A 22,341-nucleotide genomic window follows, 5' to 3' on the forward strand; every position below is an offset into this window, starting at 1 on the left:
ATCTTCAAACGGAGTACAACTATCGTAGTCCCCGCTGAATCCCCTCGACATCGGTCCAATTGTGATGGCATCCACCAGACAGCCAGAGACAGAACAGAACTCCTCCCCTTCCCTCGCCCTCCACACTCCAGTCCATGCTCGCTTATTACCTCTATGTATGGTAGATGGAAAACTCCGTCTTAGATGGCTTCTTCAATACTCTCATCATACACTTTCCACTGGTCTTGCCTCCCATCTTTTCACCCCTGCCCGGCACCAAACTAGGATTATTAGTCTTCTTTCCCCTTATCGACGCCAACTCTTGGATCACAGCGATGACATCCACATTACCCACTTGAATCCACTGTCCTTTCGCAACACCATCATTGGCCGACACCGCCAACACACAGGTTTTGTAACTGACGAGGACCCGGGTCTGTCCGACCATGAACCTCCAATCGGCGGCGTGTTCCGGAGGCTGGATGTTGGGGATGATTGACAGGCAGTCGTCGATCAACGGCGAGTCCTCGCTGGTTTCGTCCGTGATCGCTTCAAAGTCTTTGCAGTATACCTTGGCGGGGTCGTCTTTGTCGGGAGGAGAGCCGGGGCCCCAGCGGGGGACGAGGTCGGTTTGGTCTGGGATTTCGTCGTCGTCGTCATCGACGGAGGCCATGTAGAAGAAAGGGTCGTTGTGGAGGGTGGTGTTGTCCGAGACCGCGTCGTCGCGGGTGGCGATGTTTCTGGGGAGGGTGGTTGGCCTTCCATCGGGGGCTTTATCCAAGGAGGAGCCATCTGTGGGGAGAACGAGGGAGGTGACGGTGCTGGCGGCCAGAATGGCGGCTACGCAGGAGACAAATTGATAAGGTGTTCGCATTTTGCCTATTTTAGGGTGGTGTTAACTGTGGAACTGTTGTTATTGAAGTGCTGCAGACTCGAAGGCGAAGAGATTGTGATGGTCGGTAACGTGTCGATTGACAAGAAGACTGGACGCCAGCAAACATGCACTACTTATCCAGTTAACATGTCATGGATGCCTCTGTCACAAATATCTCAATAGGAAATTCTTATTCATCTTTGTGGTTACAGGTCGTGACTGAATTTCCAGGGTCTAAACATCGAGGGAACATTGTCTTGAAATTCTAAATTTGAAAAACAAAGCCAGCCCATAGTGACATCCCGATGCTGTTGTAGGCATTGGTTGATTTGCAGCCTAGTCGTCAGGGGTTTCCGGCCTCAAGGACAATCCCGCTGTGGCGTTGTACTAGGATGTAGACCGGGGCCTGGTCACTAGGGTGGTAAAGAACCCCGAAACCACTCGGAAGCATAAACGGGTCTTGGATCTCAATAGGATCTCAATAGCCCGGGGACGATAGAACCTCATTCCAGCAGACATGAAGACCGCTGGGCCGGGGAACAATGCATACCAGATGGACTGATAGAGGTACACAGTGAGTTGGCTTCCCGATTACCTAGGCAACAGAGGATCCCAGGCCATTTCTCGTTATGACAGCCTCCAGCCGGTGATAGTAGGTACTCGCTGCAATGTTGATGGACTTGTATCATTGGACTTTCAGATGAATGAATCTGGAGACAAGCCAGGGTGTTGTGAGAGCAGGTTTCATACTCGATCATCAGCATCCTCTCCACCCACAAAAATACTAGGAAAGCTTGCTCTCCCCGACATATCTCCTGCAAGCACTAAGCTGGGTCTCCCACCACCAACCGATGATGCCCTCGCACTCTCAGGATGCAAATACTCCCCAGTCGGAGCCCCAGCATCTGCCCCGGCCATCGCGGCCCCCTGGCCGGCAGGCTGTTTCCCCCGTCTCCTCGCCGCCAAAGCAGACTCGGAAGTCGAGCCCATCTCCTGCTTGAAGATAACAGGTTTCATCCCCTCGTTGCTTCTTCTCCTGATAAAAATCCAAACCCAAAGGCAAGTAGCCATCGATGCGGCCCTCTCGACGCTATAATTCCGGGCCATCGTTAGCCATCTGATGCTTCCAACCGTCAGAAGGGGAAGGGGGACGGATGGAAACGTACATTACAACCACCGCCAACGCCCACACAGCTGTGTCATACACCGTCTTGAACTCACTTCCCATCACACTTGGGATGCCCACTGCGCACATGACTAGCGCAACAGCATCAAGGACAGCGATGGCTACCGGCGTCGAGGTTTGTGACATCCTGACAAAGAGGAAGTAAATAGTGCCGAGGTCTGTGATGATTGCTATCACCGCCTGTTTCCCCACTGTTAGTTTTCACTCTGCAACAGGCGTAGTCGGATAGGAGCTGATAAGGGAAGGGGAGGAAGAGAAGGGAACTTACCCCGGCCATAATAACCGCGTATATTTTCTCCATGTATTCTTGTCCCCATTTTACCGCGATGAAGACCGTGAGGGCTAGAAGGGCGGCGGATGTGAGGACGGTGAAAAGACGGAGAAGGTATTGAGTCCATTGAAGGCTGCCGTACGGGGATGGTGGCTTAGGCGGTGACGATGTTGTCTTGTGGTCTGTGGTTGATGTTTGTTTGTGTTGGACCTGGAGGGTCGGAAATGGCGTTGGTGTTGTTGATCTGGAGTCCATTTTGTTGGACTTAAGAGACCTTGAATGGACGCCGTTGGCCAAGATTTGATGATGCTCTAGATGTAGGATGACTGATTGTTTAATATGATGATGTATCGTCGTTGGTGATGAGGCTACTGGGAAAACTTCAACGTTGGGCCTGCCAAAAGTCGTGGATATGCTTCAACACACAAACAGCGGCCACTCAATCTTTTAAGTGCATCTCAAACATCGGAATGTCTTCAAAATGTAAGGCCAAGCTCCGCAAGCTCTCCATCACCGCTCTGTTTAGCGTCTCACCGTCGATCTTCGACCGCCAGTTCATTGACGAGTGGAGGATGCCCAGCCCTTGTCTTGCGTCCGTAATCCAGACCGCTCTTGCGGAGAGACTCCGGTTCGTCCATCATGGTTCTTGGTTGCAGTTCGAGACTTGAAAAGGCCGCCAAACCATACGATCGTGTAGCACGACACGTTGATTCGCCTTTGGACACGACCACTCCAAACTTTCTCACCATGCAAGGGAACGCAAAGGAGCTGACGTGAAGAAGAATAGAAGACAGGCGATGCGGCTGAGAGCTGCCCTGCGGCGATGATACAGCGCTAGCATGTACCTGACAGGGGGGCAGAGTTCCTCCGCTCCAGCCCTAAAGGAGCGCTGATCGGCGGAGAATGAGGGCCCTGTCTCAGCCTGTGAGAGTCGGGACTGGACTCGTTGATCTTGGCGTCGTGGGAAAGGTGATCAGTGGGGAAATGCGGAGGTCATTGTTGTGTTCTTGTTCTTGATATCGCTTGATAGCGTGGGGTTTGTCAAGCTTGTAAGATCAATAAAATGAAGGCTTCCAGCTGTGGCTTCAAGTTGGCCTGAGCCACGAAGCATCTCATGTCCCATACCAGTCCGAGTGTTGCCCCTTTGGCTAGGCCGTTTTCTTTTAGATTCGTTGAATGTTCATGAACGATCGCACCTGGAATGAGCATCATGTTGCTGAGATAAATCCTCAAGCCTATCACGTTTGCTTTGTACTTCTCTCCAAGGACAGTACAGAGATGAGAAGTCGGGCTGGTCGGTGATCGGTCGTTGACTTGTCTGTGAAGTCTGTTGACCGGGAACGGAAATTGATATAAGGGACCAAAGCGGACCTTCCCTCCGATACGATGGGAACAATGATGGCATCGTTACCGTAGCCATGGGTAATTGAGCTGCCCGACTTCAGGACGCTATCATGACGTTTGTCTTGCGTGGATGCTGGACCCAAGATGTCCAAGCCGTCTGTGCATCAAGTCCAACATACGGCTTCTATAGGGAGACTGTAGGCTTATTGTGCACCTCCACGTCCATCATTTGACCGTACTTCACAGCATGACCGGTGCTTGAGCTTCTCATGTTTTTCCCGCGGTCGGACTTATCCCCCGACTTTTCAAGGTTGATGGTGGGTGATATGGTCCTGATCTGGCGTTGGAGCGTACAATGGCGGACAGCAATTCACCCCTCCCAACGTCATCCCTATGACAGCACCATGAACGCCATCGATGTCCGTATATAATGGATCCCATGAGGTTCTTGCGTTGGCTAGTTCTTTTCTTCTGCAACTCTCAAGTCGGCGTTATTTTGGTCGTTTCGCCGTCCAGTTTTTCAGTAGTCGGTTAGTGTTCCTGCAATACCGAGATTCTTTTGTCGCCAACTCTCATTCACCCTTGCCTAACCCAGGAGCTTTCCATCCCCCCGAAAAACTGTGATCAGTTAGCACTCTACCCGCCGTCGGCAAAGTAATATTGGCAAAATTGTCAAAATGGACTCCGCAGGAAGAAAGCGCGCCACCGACACAGTCCAGCGTCTCCTCCGAACATGGCTTTCGCTGAATAACGTCCTGATTTTGTCGTCCTCGGCCATTGTTACGGGCATTTTGGCTCACTTCATCCGCAAATTCCATGAGCGCGGCACGCACGTCATCTTTCAGGAGGTTATCGTGAGTATTCCATCCTCTCGAGTCCCTTACTCGCCTCCTCTGCTACAATTGCCCATATAGGTAGCGGAAAAGAATGCTGATAACAGAACAGGCCGTGGTAACCCTCTTCCTCTACCTCTTCGCCGTGTTCGCTCCAGCCCTCAAGGGCTATCGCGGCTACCTCCTGCCGCTCAACCTCGCCCTCTCCTATCTGTGGCTGACCAACCTCATCTTTTCTTCCCAAGACTACAGCGGCCACAGGTGCCACTACCACAGCCCTGCGTACATAGGGCACTGTCGCTTGAAGCATGCGGTGCAGGCTTTTAATATTGTGGGATTGTGAGTCATTCCCCAGTCAATAATGGGAGAGATGTGAGGCTGATATGTCCGGGCAACAGCACTTCCCTCCTTTCATCCGTCGTGGCCGAGAGTCTGATGTGGTTCCGCTCCCGTCGGTCCTCTCCCGGTACCACCGGTAGCCGACTTGGCGATGGAGAAAAGGGTTCAGCGCCGTTGACATCTAATCCTGGGGCTACAACAGGTGCTCCGAATGCGACTAACGCGACGAACGGGACTCGTGTCTAAATTCGCATCGTCCCGGGCGTGCGCGACGAGCTTTCGTGCTGCTGCCGAAACTTGTTGTGCTGCCGAATGACGCCTGGCTACTTTTCCTTGAGAGGGGTGAGGCTCTAGACTGTAGCGATGGGATATTGGTTGATGCGAGGTGGATCGTTGGAACAGTGGTTACGACACCGAGCCGGTGGTAAAGAGAGTGAAGATTTCGGGGAAGAATTCGGAGAAGGATTCGTTGTTGACAAGTGTTTCATTGATCGTGTCCAGTCGACGTTGTCTTTCGAGTGTGTGCGATGCGAAGGCATGCGTTGAACAACGCGGAGGACTTAATACCGGGGGGGTAGTGGCGAGTGTGAAAGGGCTGTTTCTTTTCTCTCGGTTGCTTGTATATGATGGTCGGAGGAGGGTATGTTACGCTGTTGTCAGTCAACGCTGGTCTCGATAATCTTAATTGTATGCACTTACCCGCAACCATAGCCCTGATGATTGAGTCGATGGAACATGGTTGCTACTGTGTTGACCTTGCTCATTTTGATGTTCCAGTATGGTGTTCCTCCTACGCCGTGAGGTTATGATACGCCATTCCCACATCCATATCGTACTCGCCGAGGGCAGGTGAAGCATTAATCCGGGCCCTCGTCTCCCATCATCGGACGATGATTTCTTCGAGCCATTCATGAAGGCTTGGTGCATAGAATCGGATAATCGGCACCGGTAAATGGCAACCACGACAGCATTGTGCCACATCCATAAACAGATAAAAACCTTGCAGAGAGCCTCACAGCCATTGACCCCGGCTTGCACTGGTCTAGCGTATCCGTTTGGTTGTGGCGTAGCGGGCTGTACAGTGGCACGATCCTACCCCAGACGGGACTCCTAACCGAACATGACATGCGATGATGGATTTTGTATTGGTTGGCAACGAAAAGGCTAGCTGGGTAGTCCCAAAATGCTCCCTGGGTAGTCCCCCCCACTTGTTTTGGGCGTGCAGCCAATCTCTGGCTCCCAAGGGAACCTCGCCCAACAACCTGACCAGCCAAGTGCATTCGCGAACCGCGCTCTTCTGAAGCTATCGCCATCTCGGCGGCTTTCACTATCGTTGTCATTGTCAATGCCACTATCACTATCAATGGGATCGTTGTTGCGTCGTTTGCAGCTTCCCTAGAGGTATGATCCGCTACGATGCTTTCGCTTCTTGGTCTGTTGGTCTTCAGATGGATCGTAGACCTGCTCTCTCTTGTCTAGTTTGTCGAGAACGAAGTGCATCCCACTTTTTCCAATTCTTCATCTACAACAGGGGGCGATACCAATACCAACTCGAAGAACTTCAACAATATCAACATCCTCAACTTAAAGACATTAAACAACTCCAAACAACGAGGATTTGGTGATGCGCCTTGTGTAAGTTTTTGCGCGGCCAGAAAAGTGGGGGGGACTACGCAGGGAGCATTTTGGGACTACCCAGCTAGCCTTTTCGGGTTGGCAAGACGCGCATATTGGTAGTATCGGTTCGTTTATCGAGGACAGTCCGGGTTGACTTGGGTTGCTGGTTGTAGAATGACCTGCTGGGAGAATCGTTGTTAGCAACGACGCTCCTAGCAGTACGGCAGAGTGGATGAAGCCCTGTGATACTTGGATGTTTACCCCTGAATGGCGGGCCAGTTGAGTCTACTCGGCCCGGGCAGCGGATCGGGGCTTCGTGGGTCCGTGTCGGAGGGGAAATGCCCCACTTGACCGGTGTCATTGCCGGCGGAAGAGCCGCATGCCCAAGACCAGGGTGATCAGAGGTTTGCCGTCCAGGTTCCGTAGCCAACCATCCACCGCACGGGAGCACTTCATACCTAGTGCCACTGCATGATCAGCATCGCGGTGTCGTCGGTCCTCGAGTGGAATTTGACACCATTGCTAGAGCGCGTTGCGTTCCACAGCGAAACAGTGGTTCATCCCAAGATGGCAGGTGAGAAGCTGAGAAGCTGAGATTATTGATTGCAATGGACATCGCCAAGTCCACTCCATGCAGGAAGAACAAGAGCGCATAATGGTTTAAAGTGGTCTGATGGAGTCGCCAGCTTCAGAAATTTGATGTCCAGATTCAGTGTGGCCTCACACGTGCCTCACTGGGAGGATGGCAGGTGCGGATGCAACACCCGGAGGCCGAAGTTGGTTGTATGAGGAAGGACCAAAACACGAAATGGGACACCTTGATGGCCACGGATCGGATCTGGTGGCTTTGAATGGTCGCCTGGATCTGGCGGCTGCTCTTTCTTCAGCGAATTGCAATTTCGATTCCGACCGGGTCGTTTCAATATCGCTGGCGACCCAGAGTGCGGTGAACAGGAATTGGGTCCTTGGCCAGCAGCCACCAGCAGCCGGCATGATGCCCGTCCGTTTGACAGGCGTCGGAGGCCGTCTGGGCCGCGATACAAGTACTTTACACCGTAGGAGGAAGAGTGCACGGACCATATCCAGCCAGAGCACGAGCTAGCGATGTCGCAACATCCCGACAGCCCTGTTTGCCTTGCCCTTGTCAGACTGGAGTCTCAGCTCGTGTAGGGAAAACTTGACGTAATGAACTGCAGCCGTCTTTTTTGGCAGTAATTCGGAGGGCGTAATGGCTCTCCCAACCAAGCCGGCTCGAGTCATGAACTGAAAGACAAAGATGTTGAATGAAACATGCTCGCGCCTACCTCTATCGTTTTTTCGTTTTCGTCAACAGGGGATTTTCCTTGGGACCGGTGGACGTTCAGAAAGTCACCAAAGTGGATTCGCCCCGCAATTCAAAAAAGAAGGTTGCATGGCCTGCCGTGAACCGTGATCCCTTTGGCAACGGATGTGGGTTTCGTCTTTTCATCAACTTTGTTCGGCGACGTTGTGAGCTTCTTTTCCTGGATTCGTTATCCATTTATCTGTCCATTTACAGGATCAATCAATGCCCAGCAAACACCAAGAGGAACAATGTGACATGCGGTGTACCTGGTTGTGACCGGTCGGCCCAGTTCTTGCTCGTTTGTCCGTCTGACACCATATATGGGTGTTGGGCAGCTTCCCATTTCGTCACTCTTTCCAGAACGAGAAGGGAAAGAGAACAAGGTCGAAACGAGGTCCTAAACAATGCTAACGCCGAGGTCGGAACATACCGAGGGGGTCAGATTCAAGCGTCTTGCCGATTGGTGGTTCGCCGTCCATGCTGCCTGCCTGTCTTACACTGCAGGAGACGATGACTGCAGTGTGGCCTACGTAAACAGTTGACGACTTCGAAGAGTGAAGCAATCCAATTGTGGATGGTTGTTGACGAAAAGGAAACGCGGCCAGGCAGCAAAGAACAGGACGAGCGAGCGACACTTGCCCCTTTCTCCGTCGGTAGAAAGTCCGAGACTGGAGTCGACCCCTCCATCATCGATCCACACTTGTCTCAATCCATTCCCGCCGGCGCGTATCCACATCGGTCATCGGCCCCGTGTCGAAACCCCTCCAAAGCTCCAACCCTCCACATTGCATCGCTCTTTCCGCCCGTCGGCTGCCCGGGTTGCAGACAAATCCCGGCGTCGCATGGATGTTGATGTTGCCGATGACTCCTTCCGGGTCTTGACGATCAGCTGGTCCTGGTCCGTCCGTACGACCGCGTACAACCTGGAAGGTACAAGTGTACTTTTCTCAAGTACCTCCTGCCTCTTGTCGACCTCGAGTCCGGTTTTCGTTTCTCCCTCTTTGTCGAGTTCAACCTCGCAATTGCACATCAGAAAGAACTGACAGGATGCGGCTCCGATTCCGACTTCCACATATCATTCTCCCCAATTCCACTTGTTAGCACCGCCGCCGCCATCAGCCCGGTCTCCGTCTCTCGTTAAGCTTAACGCTAGCTACCCCTTCGCAACATCCGATCGATCTGTGGTCCGAACCACTCGTTCATCCCATCCTCCATCGAGCGATACTCTAGTATCTCCTTCCTCGACAGCTTCCGGCTTCGATACACACGAGACCCGAACGACCATGGCCGCGCCCGCGCAAAACTTCACGGCCTCCCTCGAGCGCCTACCGAACGAACTGCTACAGCCCATAGCCGAAGCGCTCGTCCCGCAACCTCCATTGACCACCCGCTTCGCCCTTCGTCCCGTCGGAACATGGGCCAGTCAAGAAGCAGAGGACCAGCGTGCGGCATGGCATCTCGCCCACCGTGAGCTGCTTACCTTCGCCCAGACCTCCCATCGCATGCTCGCCGTCGCCAGACCGCTTCTCTGGCGGAATATCCTCATTTACAACGAAAGGGCACTCGTCTCACTGTATCTGCGTATGATCAAGCATCCGGAGATCAAGCCTTGGATTCGCCATATCACATGCATGGCCAATATCACTGGCACTAGCATGATCATGGGGATACATCGAGAATGGTCAAGACAAACTGGAGGTAGGATATCTGGATCCCGGTGCTTGGGTCTTTGTTCACCTTCTAACCGCCGCCAGTGAGATGGCAGGGCCAACCCGGCGCCAGTCCCGCTTCCATCGGCTTGGAGCTCCTCATGATCATCACTTGGCACGCCCCCAACCTAAGAGACCTTCTCTTTGCTTTTCCCGACCACCCCTTACCCAACCAGGAACTCCAAGACCCCACCGCCAACGACGTATTACTCCCAGCCTTCCGCGCCACTATATTGAGCTATATGAACTCCCCCGAACCCGTCAACCATCGACAGACCTTCGTCGCGCGGTACTTTCCCTTTCACCAGATGCGCAACCTATCTTCTCTGCGCATCTACTGCCATAGAGACGAACAGCCGAGTCGAGACGCAAGTTTCCCTCAGCTGCTCTCGCACTATACCATTGCTTGCTTACCTGATCTCAAGAATCTCAAAACCCTCGAGCTTTGTTGTTCCTCGGCGTCGAACCTCTTCTACGAAGACATAACGATACCTCCACTTCCCCAGATCCAACAGCTTCGTCTATACGGCAGCCGCATCCATGAGCCGAGGCTGGTTGCGCTATGTCTGGCATGTACCAACCTACAGGATCTACTTGTCCATTTCGAAGAGAGCACCACGGACGATGACAGGGACTTGTTGCCCGAGGGGAAAACCCTTGATGTTGCCCTGACCGGTCTATCGGATTCGCTGCGCAGCCTCGAGTTGGTTGCTTTATCGGAGGGCCATTATCTTACGCGCGGGAGAGAGCGTCCGAGGAAACCAGAGAATCACCGACTCAAGTGTATCCCACATCTTGGACGGCTTGAGAGCCTTACCCTCGACTACCGAGGCGTTTTCGGCACCCTGGGGATTCTCGAGGAAGATGACGGTGAGAGGCTATGTCAGCTGCTTCCGCCATCACTGCGTGACTTCACCTTGGTGTGCGAGTGGGGAACTGCTAAAGACTGGAAGCAAAGCTATCTCGCCAACCTCGACATGATACTGCACGGCGTAGCCTGCCTCTGCGCTACCCAGTCACCGAAGCTATCGAGCATATCGTTGGCCATTCACTCGTGGCCTGCAAAAAGCAGGTTCCACAGACGTTTCAACAGAGAAGTCGAGGAAACAAGGCTGCGCTGTTTGAGAGCAGGCATCACCTTTCGGACGTTCGACTTGTTCCCTTCCTATCAGGATGAGGATGATGTTGAACCCCTGGACGAGGGTGACTTTGAAGACGAGGACGGAGGGGACATGATACCCGAAGTGGGCGATGGAGGCTTTGAAGAAGAGACCGAACTTGAGCTTGAAGAAGAGGATGAAGCGTCCGAATACTACTTTTCCGGCGACGAGGAAGAAGATCCGGAACGCGAAGCACGGAGGCCTCCTACATTTGCGGCATTCATGCAACGGTTGGGAGAGGACCATGGGCATAGCTTCGATGAGCTTTTCTATGCGTACCATGAAGATCGATGGGATGAGTATCTGTTTTGAGTATGCTGTGGCTGGGATGGTAGCCCGTCGCATTTCGGCATTGTCAGATAACCCTGTCAGGAATCGGAATACCGAAGGGGAGAGCCGTATGATACGGCGAGGACATTAGTTATCATCCAACTTCTCACCAGACGAAGACAGGTGATTGTCTGTACAGAGCAGCATCGGGGTCTGAGTCAATATCTCATCACCGCATCAACCCGTTCGGCAGACATGGCATTGCCTCGCAGCCGTTCTTCACTTTTCGGCTGTTACCTCTTCATCTCATATCTTCTGGTGAGTGGTGGAGACGAAGAGGACGGCAAGGGCTGCCTGGGCCAACCACGCCAATGTAACGATCCATTTCAGATTGGCTTTGTTGTATTCCATACAAAACTTGATACCCCAATATATCGACCTTGGATTGCGCAAGCTCCTTGCTCTCGAACCTCATTCCCGTTGACTTGCTGTCATTCCCCCGGCTTATACACCCCAGTCCATATGCCTGAGGATATAACATATGCCTGAGCATATAACCCGTACGGTTAAATATTTAATCTGGATGTACACGCAAACAGGCACAACTGTCGATATGCTCTCCGAGTCCCGAGCAAATGAGAATTTCTGCCGTCCCAGCAGCCCGTGTCACCAAACGACTGCCGAAGGTTGGATCTGTTGGACCGTTGCCCTTGTGTGTCATTGTAATTTTCCTTTGATTTCCCTCCCCATTATTTGTTGCCTCCCTTTCCTTACACAACCAACTTTTGGGGCGAGTGCTTCCTTTGACTGCTTTTGTCACTGTTCAAGATGTTGGCCCAAATTATGTGTCCAAACCTGGCAATTTCGACGACCTGATCTGGAATGTTCGGAACCGTAATGATGCATGGCCGCCAGTGTGGTAACTGATGATCCCGTTTGCCTAGTTGAGCCCCAGTCCGTCTCCAGATATTTCTTTCTCTCGCATCCCCCGTTATCGCCAACCTGAGGAGTCTGGACCATTGCACTGCCAAGCCTTTTCTTTCTTTCATCAACCAAATCCAGCCATGGTGACCACAACTACATGGCCTTGGGGCCTTTTGGTCATGACCGGCTATCTCACTAACCTCACCTCAGCAGCTTACCCATTAACCACCGACGCCAACTGCCACTGCTACAGAACCAACGCCACCTCCACAAACTACTTTCGCCGACACAAGTTCTTTGACTTTCGCAACCTCCAACAATACGCCAAAACGCCAAACCCAATTTCCACATTTGAGGGAAACGCTGCCGCCCCTCCGACTTCTTCTTACTTCGATTCGAACCAATGGAAAGACAACTGGGGCATCCAGACCTGGAATAATACCGAACTAATGCGCTTAAACAACACCGACGTCAACGACGCCACAGTGCCAATGGTCAACTCGTTCAACAACATCTACATCGAGCGCTCTTCTGATTCGAACGCTAATGGGCAAACATACTTGGTGATGCGAACAGTTCGGCACTCCTTCGGCGGCCCTTCCACGCCCTCTGGCAATGGCTCTGGCTTCCAAAGTTCTGCCGAGTTCGAATCCATGCTCACATCCTACCAATTTCTCTCCCTGCGCATGCTCGCCCGCACCCGCGGCTCTCCGGGCGCAGTAACAGCCATGTTCACCTACCGGCCTCCTCCTCAGCCTCAACAAGTCATCTTGGTTCAGGAAGCCGATCTGGAGATTCGCACGCAGGATCCGCCTAGTTATGTCCAGTATACCAATCAACCATCTTGGAATAGCACTAGTGACATCAAAGAGGCGACGAGGAACGCGTCCATGCCAAGTGGGAAGAAGTGGAGCGACTGGGCAGTTTATAGGATGGATTGGACGCCTGGGCAATCAACATGGTTTGTGAACGGCGTGGAGGCTACCAAGATAAGCTTCCAGGCACCGAGGGATCCGAGCCAGGTGATGTTCAATGTCTGGAGCGATGGGGGCAGCTGGTCGGGCGTTATGGGGCAGGGGGGAAAGGCGGAGATGCAGGTGCAGTGGATTGAGATGGTTTATAATAGTACGGAGGCAGCTGGACCTGTGACTGGACCGGGAAACAAAAATGGTTGTGCCAATATTTGCAGTATCGACGAAACGACGAAACTGGGGACTCCGGTGCTTATTAGCAATCCAAACGGTAGGTTTTTCCACGTCCCGCTCAGTTCACAACACAGCCGTATCCTTTTCCTAGGTCGTCTCACGGCTCACCCCGTCCTTGTTCCCACTGTCCTCTCTTTCCTCAACCTCATCACCCAGCTTACCTTACTCAGCCTCCGCTCCGTCCTCCTCCGCTACCTCCTTCCCTTCTCCGACCCATTCGTCATCTTCTCCTTCTAACCGTCATCCTGTCCCCGTTTCCCCCTTCTATACAGGAGTGGTGTTTGTTCTAGTCTTGATGTTAACAAGTATGTAGGGGGTAACCCACCCGCCAATAACCCGCCCGCCAACCCTCCAAGCAGCTGCACAACCGCCAAGTACGGCCAGTGCAACGGAAAGAACTGGAATGGGTGCAAGACTTGCGCAAGCGGGAGTGCGTGTCGGTATCAGAATGATTATTATTCGCAGTGTCTGTAGGGCAATCCTAGGCGTGCGAACGTATAGTCCGGTAATGGGTGGTACAGGAATCTGGAAAGACTGTGCTTCCGCTATAAGGGGAGATGGCCTGTAAATGCTTCTTCTGGCATGGAAACGACTGGAGGTGTTTTATCGGTAAAATTGAGGGTTTGATAGCTACATCTATGCGTCTTTCTTGTCTGAGTCAAAAGGGGGACGGAGTCTATTTCTCCTTGGCAGTTAATACCAAATTGAGTCTTTGTTAGTTGAGTATGTCGTTGAGCCTGATGTTGATGTGTGGAATGCACTTCGTCTGGATCCACGAACGAAAGGGTGAGGGGTATAGGACACTAACATCTATGCTCCAGTACTACACACAAAATTGTTACGACAATATCTAAGCCGATTTCTTCTCAACGCGTCCCCAAGTCCTATTATGCGGCCACTCCACCGTCTCAACACCCCCCCTCTCTTCCTTGCTCGTCAAACTATCCCTAAAGTCCCGAAGGAACCTCCAATGGCCCTTCTGTACCCACCCCTTCTTCACAAACTCATTCATCGTCTTCGGGTAGAAATCCACCACGTCCAACAACGACTCGTCATGCGCAATCGCCACAAACACATTATCCAGCGCGTCAGGTTCCTGCAACTTGCCCGCCGTATCGATCGTCTGCTCCACATCATGATGCCAGGGCTCTCCCCTCGCGGCTTCGTAAAAGCTCTTGGTCGGTAGCTCGGGGTTAGGAAGCAGCTTCTGGAGCGCCGCGCCGGGGCATTTGCTGTCGCAACCGGCCGAGACAGGGAGGAACGGGTTGGGAGAGATTTCCTCGGGCAAAGGCTTGAATTTTGAGGGTCGGATCTCGCCGACGTGGTGAACGGCGTCGCCGCCTAGGCAGATGAAGCTGTCGTATCCGTCTGTTTGCTGGGAGGTCACCCGTGCGAGACCGCACATGTGTCCGATGGCGTGGCCGGGGGCGTCGAGGAGGTAGAAAGAGCCGTCGCCGAAGTAGTCCACTGCTGGGAAACGGCCGATTTGCAGGCGTTTCCAGTCTTTGCCGTCTTGCGCGGCCGAGGTGAAGTCCACTTCGATCAACTCCCGATCCTTGTAATCCGATTCTAGAATCGGAGAATCCGGGTTGGCTGGGTACCCTGGCATCAACCCCTTCTTGAACCCCGGTCCGACAATCAAGGCCGCCTGCGGCCCGATGGTGGTGATATCGCCAATGTGATCGAAATGGTAATGAGACCACACCACCGCTTCCACTTTCGACACATCAAAGTTGTTTTCCTTCAAAATATCGGCAACGTTCTTCTCCGCTGACAAAGTCCACCCGAGTTCGTCAAAGTGGTGAAGCAACTTGGGAGGCATATTCTCGATGTCTTTGCGCATGCCGAGGTCGAAGAGGAGAGAGCGGCCGGTGGTAGGGTGCTGGATGAGGAAGGCGAACATGGGGGCTGCCATCCAGTCGTATCCATGCTGGGGAGGGGAGAAGAAGGATTTGGCGGGCACGCCGTGGAGGGTGCCGGTTGAGTTGATGATGGACACCGAGACGGTGGAGGGAGAGGGGGGAACGTTGAGATCTGGAGTGGGAGCCATGTTGGTGAGTTCCCTTTGGGTTGTCTGCGGTTGTTTGTGATGCTTGGTGGTGAGGTTGTTGCTTTGGTTCGAGAAGGGGCATGAGGGGGGTCCAGTTGTTTATATTATATCCGAGCTGCCTGAGTGACCGATGTGTCCAGTCCGTGAGGGGTTGAGGGATCAACCGGTCCAAGATGAGGACTGGAGGCGGTGCGGAGATCCCCATGGGGAAGCGTTGATCATAACCGGATATCCTCCCCCGGATTCCAAGCTGGCGTGGTCTAGGATCGGCGTCCATCGATTATGCTGTCCATTCATTGGCTCACCCAAGTGACGCCGAGGCACCGTCGACTCTTTCGAGACATTGCATCCTGGAACGTCTCAGCTGGCTTCCTCACCGTTCACTGTCGGGTTGTCAGGTTGTCAGGTTGTTTCTGTTTCGCGGTCTCCGCGTGAGCCATTCCGAGCTTCAAAACTCGGAACCCGAAATTCGTTCGGTGTTATCAAAACCCATTTTCAACGACCAACGGCCCATGTCAGGAACGTCTTTGAACGGCGACCCGGGCGCGCGGGAACGCTCGAGAACATGATATCCAGTTACCGGTAGGTTTTCGGTCGCTGCCCCGGTGGTGATGCTGTGCAAGCCGCCGCCCAGTCTAGATCCAGGGTTGGGTAACACGACAGCCGATAAAGGCCGGGGTGCATGCCCGTCAGGTTGCAGCGAAACTCGATAGGGCATTCGCGGCGGACAACGTGGTGATGACGGTAACGGATCCACGGCTCCAGCCAAAATCAAAAAATTTATCTTGCGTTTCCAGCGTCGGGTCCAGTCCATCTTCGTACGAGATGCGTACTGGAACGGGGACAATGACAGCGTCCGCTGTAACTGTAAGTGTGATGCCATTGGCGAACGCGTAAAAGGTATTCCCTGACACCGTGACGCTTATCATCGGCTACGTTCTCATCAAACTGGCTTCGCTTCAATTGCCTCGGTTGTCGACGACCGTAGATCCATGAAGATCACTCGCTTACCTCTGGTGCACATGGTCACTTCATGTGTAGTGTGCGTTCCGTGGAGGCCCGCCCGGGGGTCTTCTCTTCACTCGCTAACGGTGGTCGGTGAGGCCGATCTGGTGTTGTTCAACCGCTTCATTCATGGCTTTGAGTTAGTTCGTATTGTCTTCCGTGGTCGTCGTTAAGCATCCGATTCCGAGCTGGCAATGGAAGATGTCGTCCGATAGGGGTCGAGATCTCAAGGTGGGGTCATGGATCTCGCTGATTTACAGATCCCTGTTTACCCCGCCACGTGCTCGCCAAGTTCGGCCGAACATCATCCGATAACTGACATTGAAAACTTTTGCGGCGGGTGCACATTCGCCGTCATAGGGACTAGTTTTCGACCTTGCTCTCAATCAAGGTCCGCTGGCTCAATGGCAGAGCGTCTGACTACGAATCAGGAGGTTCCAGGTTCGACCCCTGGGTGGATCGATTCTTTTTGATGTTTTCTCATTCATGTCCTCCTCTCTTTTTGTCCCCTGGTCTTCAATCTCGATGTGTCTTCCGTCTGCTTTGCCTTCAACGTCCCCATCCTTTCATGTATTCGACCTTCATATCGGCACCGTCTGTTCCTCAACCAGGGGTTTCTGCCCACACCAGAAATACATCCACATATACCCGTGAATCTTGGTATCGCTCATCGCCTTCTTACAACCGTCTTGTAGCTCTTTCACTTCCTCCTCATCGAAACACTTCCTCATCGATGAAGTCGCCATAATAGCGGGTACCAACCCCTCCGTCGCTGCCCTCATCAGATTTCCAAGATTCTTCATCCTCCTGTCACGTATTCTGTCAGCTGCAATCTTTCTTTTTCCGATTTCTGTGGACTTTCGGGGGATGAAGTTGGAAAGGGGGCCTTACTCATCCCTGGGCCATGGACCCAGCGGTACCTTGAACTGCCTACATGTCACGTTGACGAAGCCGGCCTCTTTCATCATCTCTCCTATCTGGGGAGTGATGCGGTAGTCGGTGCCTGCTTGGGCCCAAGCTATGTTTGCCAAGTCCATGAACTGCCCGGGCGGATAGGTCTCCTTCGCGGGAATGGAATTGTCGTCAGAGTTGATGCGAGGGTGGAGGTCCTGTGTTTCGATCCAGCCGCCTGGCTTTAGGTGATCGAAGCATTTCCCTATCAGTCCGGCCGGATCGACTATCATGGGAAGTAGGTATCTGGCATGTACAAAGTCGTAATCATTCCCCTCTGTCTCAAAGAAGTTTTCCTCCTCATCCTCGACATCATCGACCCACCACTCCACATTCTCCGGACTCATCACCGGTTGAATCGGGCTCAAATCCACCCCCACCACCTTTGCAAACGGGAACTTGTCGGCGACTTCCACTGTCCATTTGCCTGTTCCGCAGCCGAGATCCAGAATCTTGTTGAGGTTGTCGCCAATGGGGGACAGAAAGTGGCGGCGGTAGGTGAGGCCCAATGACACAAGGTGGAGAAAGTCTTCCCGATCCTGTTCGGGAGGATCGTTAGGAAGGATGTAGCCGCAGGAAGACTGGAAACCGTGGTAGCGGCGGCCGTAAGGGGAGATATGATGGTGGTAGAAGGCGGGAGTCAGAGAGATGTGGGAGTTGTCTGATGCTGTGGAGGCATTGTCATCGTCGGAGACGGCGTCTTCTGCTTCTGCCTGGGTTTCGCCAAAGTGGATGAGTTCATAGTCTGAGTCTGCCGAGACGGTGCTGAGCCGGCGGAGGGAGTCGGCTGTGAGTTGAGTATCCGAGTCCTTAATCGGGTTATGATGGACGAGGATCAAGTCGCTTGACTTTGATGGGAGAGGCATGTTGGCGGTGGTCCAGGATAAAATCAGTCTCGGTACTTGGTGATGACAATGACAGGGAAGTGGAGAGGCACTTGATCTCGGAGGAAGAGACCCTGGCTGAGGACAGTAGATATAGGTTGCCCCTCGCAAACAAAGGCAGGTCGTCGGTAAACATCAAAAACTGGTTGAGGCACTGTCTTCCACATGGCATGCACGAGTCCGAGCTTTGAGACAACCCAACGACCCTCCACCCGATACCTACCCTTCCAGTGATCACCAAACATCAAGGTAGCATAGCGTCCGCACTGTCCGGTCTACATGGTAACATCGTGACATCAATAGCGAGGCTTCGTGGCTTCCAACGGAGGTTGCAATGCAGCCGCAAAAGAAGCGAGAAACAAATGTCCCGGGCCGCGGCACCTCTGGAGCAGTAGTGCAACCGTTGACGGCCGATTAGTCTCGGGCCGCGGGCATGCTTAGGCATGTTATCAGGACTTGTGATGACCTGAATGGATGGGTTCCAGAAACAGTGTCTCGGCTGGAAAGCAAAAACGTTGAGAAAAAGATGGCGGTGGGTGGTGGAGGGTTTGCCATGCCGCTCATGAGATATGCGGTTTGTGAATCGGTCACATTGTGAGGTCTTGATACGGGACGATGTGGATGGTGAAGGGTCTGCCACATGCAGATGACCCAGTGCTCAGTCCACCTCTCCTTTGTTGGTCAGAAATATTGAAAAAGAACAACTGGCTTTGCCCGCTTTGCCCGCTTTGCCCGCTTTGCCGTAGGTGTTATCAGGCTTCGGAAGGCACAGCTTCGGTCTGGTGATATCTCGGATTGTTTTTGAGGCCACATTGCGAGATGCATGTCGTCTTCCCTTGGTGCGGCCGACAGACTCACAGAATATGTCCAGTCAGGTAAATGCCGTGTGTTGGGAGCTAGTAGGAAGCTGCAGCGACGTGGATGTCGAGTTGGTGTTTGGTTCGAATCCGAAGTGTTGGAGAAATGTAGGCCATGGGGTGGAGTCCGAAATTGTTAGTGCAGCACGCTTAAAACGGCAGGATCGGGCCACTAGCGCAGTGGGCCCTAGTAGCAGCGGTGTTAAGGGCGCTGTACAGAATAGGGCTGATGTAGTAGGGCGGCACTGACTGCAGAGTTCCAATATTTGTACGGGCCGCGTGACTAACTGTTCAACCTAATCTTCATCTTCACCCAACCCATTCACATTCCCTCTTCATTATTTTCACATGTTTGGCTGAGCTGTCACTTCACAACGTCCCGCCAACACCATCAACAACGTCCCATCAGCTCACTCTGCCGTCTGATAGAATCGATAAACCATCACCAGTCGAATAGCATCCCGAGTCCGACCACCGTTAGCGGCACAATCAACACCCACAAATGTCACTTGATTCGCTTTCCCTTTCCGAATTAGACGCCGGCCCCCAATCCCGTGCACAAGCGCCACCTCGCACATGCACACCACACCGTGCGCCATTGTTCGAGTCTTGCACGCCGTCTTCCACGGCATGTCTTGATAGTCCGGCAGAACCTCCAGGCTTGTCATCCACCGAGAAGATCACCAGCCTTGATCATCTGCGCTCCCTGGTGCCTCACTCTTACTGCATTGGCATTGATGTGGAGGGCATCGAGGGGATAGCGCAGGGTGTCACCTCAGTCGGCATCTCCGTCCTGCCACCGGTCTTCTCCCTCTCCACGGCGTCAAAGGATGGCTCATGGCCATGGCCCTTCCTAGACTACCACCAAGGCCAAATCGACCTCGACACCATCGCCTCTCACTACCGTCTGCAATCTCACTGCTTTGCCATTCTTGGCCGTGAGCGTGCCCGGTCTTACGAGCATTTCCACTACGGCGAGGTGGTCCACCACCCCATCACCCACCTCCAGTCCACCGTTGTCTCAGTATTCCAGTCCATCCGCCTTGACAACCCCACAGCCCCTATCATCCTCGTCGGGTTCGACATGGAGCTTGAACACCGCGCTATCAGCTCCGTTTTCCCTTTGTTGGGAGACTATGTCACGCACTGGTGCGATATTTCGCACACCGGTCTTGCGGATGCGAGATGGGAAGATAAAAAGGAAGCGCACAAGACGCACCTCAAGATCTCGTTGCGAGATACGATGTTGGCTCTCAACTTCCGGCGTAACCATGGGATACAACCCCGAGCGAGGCACCACTCGGCTGGTATGGACGCTGTGCGCACGCTGGGAACGATGCTTGCGCTTCTGGCGAGGGCGCCAGAGGCAGGAGTTTTGGTGGTCAAAAGGTTCACGTGGGAGGAGCATGGGAATAGGCAGCTGTGGGAATGGGTGCCAAGGCCGGGAAATAAGTTTCCTTGGACAGTGAAAGTTGTACCGGTGCCAACAGATAACAGGGACGGAACGGCGCATCTGCCGGAGTCCCTAAGCAGACCAGCACGGCTGTTCAACTTCGTAACCAGGAACTTTGGGGAACCAAAGGCCGTAGCGGTCTGTCCCCCGGCTAGGTCGGGGCCGCTGAAGACACATGGGTGGGTGAGTCTGCATAGTGAGGAAGAGATGGAGAGGTTCGTGAGAGACTGGGATGGGAAGATGGTTGTTGATGGGGTTATGTTGAAGGTCGGGGAGAGACCGCCTCCTGAGAACCCTCCTAAGATCCCACTTAAGCACCTAAGGAAAGCCATTTCCAGCGTAAACCAAGTGGAAGAAAGAGGTAAGTCGATGGCAGATGAGCAACAAGATGAAGAGGAGGAGGAAGACCGGGATTCGTCGCTCGCAGAGGAACTATCCGCCCTGGAGCTTGATGACACTGGAGAGGTAGGCAGTGCGCTAGATTCCTTGTTCCAATCGGACGGTGATGACAGCTATTCGCGTGATCTATGCTGTACTATTCCTCACTTGAAACGGACTGGGAGAGAATCTGAAATGACAATGAGGTTCAAACAAGAGCATCGGCGACCTGCCGATTCAACCCTAACCCTTCTCCGCTGCCTGCCGCAAGGCTAAAACTAGTATCCTGATCCCTGCACGCGAACCGCGTTCTCCACCGGCACTCTCCACCAGCAGTCTCCACCGGCACTCTCCACCAGCAGTCTCCACCGGCACTCTCCACCAGCAGTCTCCACCGGCACTTGCAGCTCCAAGTTCAATTGCGACAGCGACTTTTGTTAGATATAACAATATAGAATTGATTGATTGAAGAGTGTGTGTATCTGACTCGCCTAGAAGGTATGGGGGGTACTAGGGTAACCCAAATATGCCCAGAAATTAGGTAATATTAGGGGGCTAGGTAGCTAACCTATATAGAGTTTAGCTAGAATCCTAGAAATCTATCCTCTATTCTAATACACTACCTTATTTGTAGACCTTCCTAAAATACAGTAAAAGTGAAGCTATTTATAAAATGTTTCTTTTAGTACGTTGATTACTCTAACTAAACTATAAATATCCTCTAATATATTATCTGTAACCTTTTTATTTATTTTCATCTCCTTACGAACTAGTATATTCGCTATTCCTATTAATTCCTAGAACTTTTTATACTCTAATTATCTTAGAACCTTCGTTAAACCGTTAGTTAGTATCCTTTTTATTTCCAAATATTTAATTTGAATCCTTCCCTCTATAATTTCTTACCTTAACTAATAACGATAAATATCGATATATTTAAGGTTAATTATTAATTTTATAACTTCGATAGTAAGTATTCGTATTATTTAAGTATTATTATAACCGATAATAGGGATATCCTTATTAAGGGGAATATTAATCTCCCTATATAAATATATAATAATAATAATTTCCTTTACTATGTTTAAAATAGAAAGGAACTCTACTTCTATTATTAATATCGATACCGTCTTTTATTTAATAGCACCCTAATAAACTAAACTACTAAAGAACTTTATTGTAAACCTATACGAACTCTTTCGATCCAAAGAATTATCGGCGTATAATGTATTTAAAGCGATTTCGAACTTCGTAAACGTATTATAATAGAAGGAGAAATTAAAGTAGTATTAAAAGTAATATAAAACTTTATTAATAACTTTACGATATTAAAGACTAGGATTATAATTATAGCGAACTAATCGGCTAGCGGCGAAAGCAATATTAGGCCGGGTAATTATAATAATATATATTATAAAGCTAATAACGACCTAATATTTATAAATTCTATTTAAAGAAGCTACGCTATTATAGAATATAAATTCTTTATTATTTATTAGAATAAAGGCGAAAGTATAGGGATTCTTAATTAATCTAGTAATTTTATAAATATATTCCTATTAAAATAGTTAAATATAGCCTACCTCTCGATTTCGAAGAATATTAATACCCAAGAACTATTAAAAGTCTTTACCGCTAATAAATTTATATTTTTCTTCTAATTCTTTTGTAATCTAAGTAATTTATTATATTATAATTTATTGGAAGCGAAGATAATATTATCGACGT

At 51.7% G+C, this 22,341-nt stretch overlaps 8 protein-coding genes and 1 non-coding gene across 9 annotated transcripts; 5 read left to right on the forward strand and 4 right to left on the reverse strand.

Moving 5' to 3' along the window:
- Window positions 1-42: 42 nt before the first annotated feature.
- B0H65DRAFT_214348 (uncharacterized protein) lies at window positions 43-1,225 on the reverse strand. Its single transcript, XM_062821974.1, has one exon. It carries the CDS (start codon window positions 851-853, stop codon window positions 152-154), a length of 702 nt encoding a protein of 233 aa, XP_062680016.1. The 5' UTR covers window positions 854-1,225; the 3' UTR covers window positions 43-151.
- Window positions 1,226-1,597: 372 nt separating this feature from the next.
- B0H65DRAFT_429412 (uncharacterized protein) lies at window positions 1,598-2,679 on the reverse strand (the record flags this gene model as incomplete). The annotated part of the gene is made up of 3 exons (XM_062824822.1): window positions 1,598-1,943; window positions 2,020-2,219; window positions 2,308-2,679. Coding segments are annotated over 3 exons (918 nt in total), but the record flags the coding sequence as incomplete, so codon positions are not given.
- A 1,652-nt stretch (window positions 2,680-4,331) lies between these two features.
- On the forward strand, window positions 4,332-5,439 carry B0H65DRAFT_575123 (uncharacterized protein; the record flags this gene model as incomplete). Its single annotated transcript, XM_062830609.1, has 3 exons — window positions 4,332-4,508; window positions 4,600-4,826; window positions 4,886-5,439. 3 exons carry the CDS (start codon window positions 4,332-4,334, stop codon window positions 5,070-5,072), a joined length of 591 nt encoding a protein of 196 aa, XP_062680018.1. The 3' UTR covers window positions 5,073-5,439.
- Window positions 5,440-9,050: 3,611 nt separating this feature from the next.
- Window positions 9,051-10,948, forward strand: B0H65DRAFT_428940 (uncharacterized protein; the record flags this gene model as incomplete). Its single annotated transcript, XM_062824792.1, has 2 exons — window positions 9,051-9,465; window positions 9,522-10,948. 2 exons carry the CDS (start codon window positions 9,051-9,053, stop codon window positions 10,946-10,948), a joined length of 1,842 nt encoding a protein of 613 aa, XP_062680019.1.
- A 939-nt stretch (window positions 10,949-11,887) lies between these two features.
- Window positions 11,888-13,697, forward strand: B0H65DRAFT_214433 (concanavalin A-like lectin/glucanase). Its single transcript, XM_062821976.1, has 2 exons — window positions 11,888-13,072; window positions 13,349-13,697. Exons 1-2 carry the CDS (start codon window positions 11,971-11,973, stop codon window positions 13,507-13,509), a joined length of 1,263 nt encoding a protein of 420 aa, XP_062680020.1. The 5' UTR covers window positions 11,888-11,970; the 3' UTR covers window positions 13,510-13,697.
- Window positions 13,698-13,885: 188 nt separating this feature from the next.
- B0H65DRAFT_428183 (beta-lactamase-like protein) lies at window positions 13,886-15,085 on the reverse strand (the record flags this gene model as incomplete). The annotated part of the gene is made up of 1 exon (XM_062824743.1): window positions 13,886-15,085. The coding sequence occupies one exon, from the start codon at window positions 15,083-15,085 to the stop codon at window positions 13,886-13,888; it is 1,200 nt and encodes a 399-aa protein (XP_062680021.1).
- Window positions 15,086-16,480: 1,395 nt separating this feature from the next.
- B0H65DRAFT_t275 lies at window positions 16,481-16,552 on the forward strand. Its single transcript has one exon. It is a non-coding gene; the product is annotated as a tRNA-Arg (tRNA).
- A 355-nt stretch (window positions 16,553-16,907) lies between these two features.
- Window positions 16,908-18,123, reverse strand: B0H65DRAFT_214415 (S-adenosyl-L-methionine-dependent methyltransferase). Its single transcript, XM_062821975.1, has one exon. The coding sequence runs from the start codon at window positions 17,905-17,907 to the stop codon at window positions 16,978-16,980; it is 930 nt and encodes a 309-aa protein (XP_062680022.1). The 5' UTR covers window positions 17,908-18,123; the 3' UTR covers window positions 16,908-16,977.
- A 962-nt stretch (window positions 18,124-19,085) lies between these two features.
- B0H65DRAFT_589337 (uncharacterized protein) lies at window positions 19,086-21,054 on the forward strand (the record flags this gene model as incomplete). The annotated part of the gene is made up of 2 exons (XM_062831029.1): window positions 19,086-20,700; window positions 20,896-21,054. The coding sequence occupies exons 1-2, from the start codon at window positions 19,285-19,287 to the stop codon at window positions 21,052-21,054; spliced, it is 1,575 nt and encodes a 524-aa protein (XP_062680023.1). The 5' UTR covers window positions 19,086-19,284.
- Window positions 21,055-22,341: the final 1,287 nt, after the last annotated feature.

This window comes from Neurospora tetraspora (assembly GCF_033439725.1).
Source record: "Neurospora tetraspora strain CBS 560.94 chromosome Unknown B0H65scaffold_5, whole genome shotgun sequence".
Lineage (NCBI taxonomy): Eukaryota > Fungi > Ascomycota > Sordariomycetes > Sordariales > Sordariaceae > Neurospora > Neurospora tetraspora.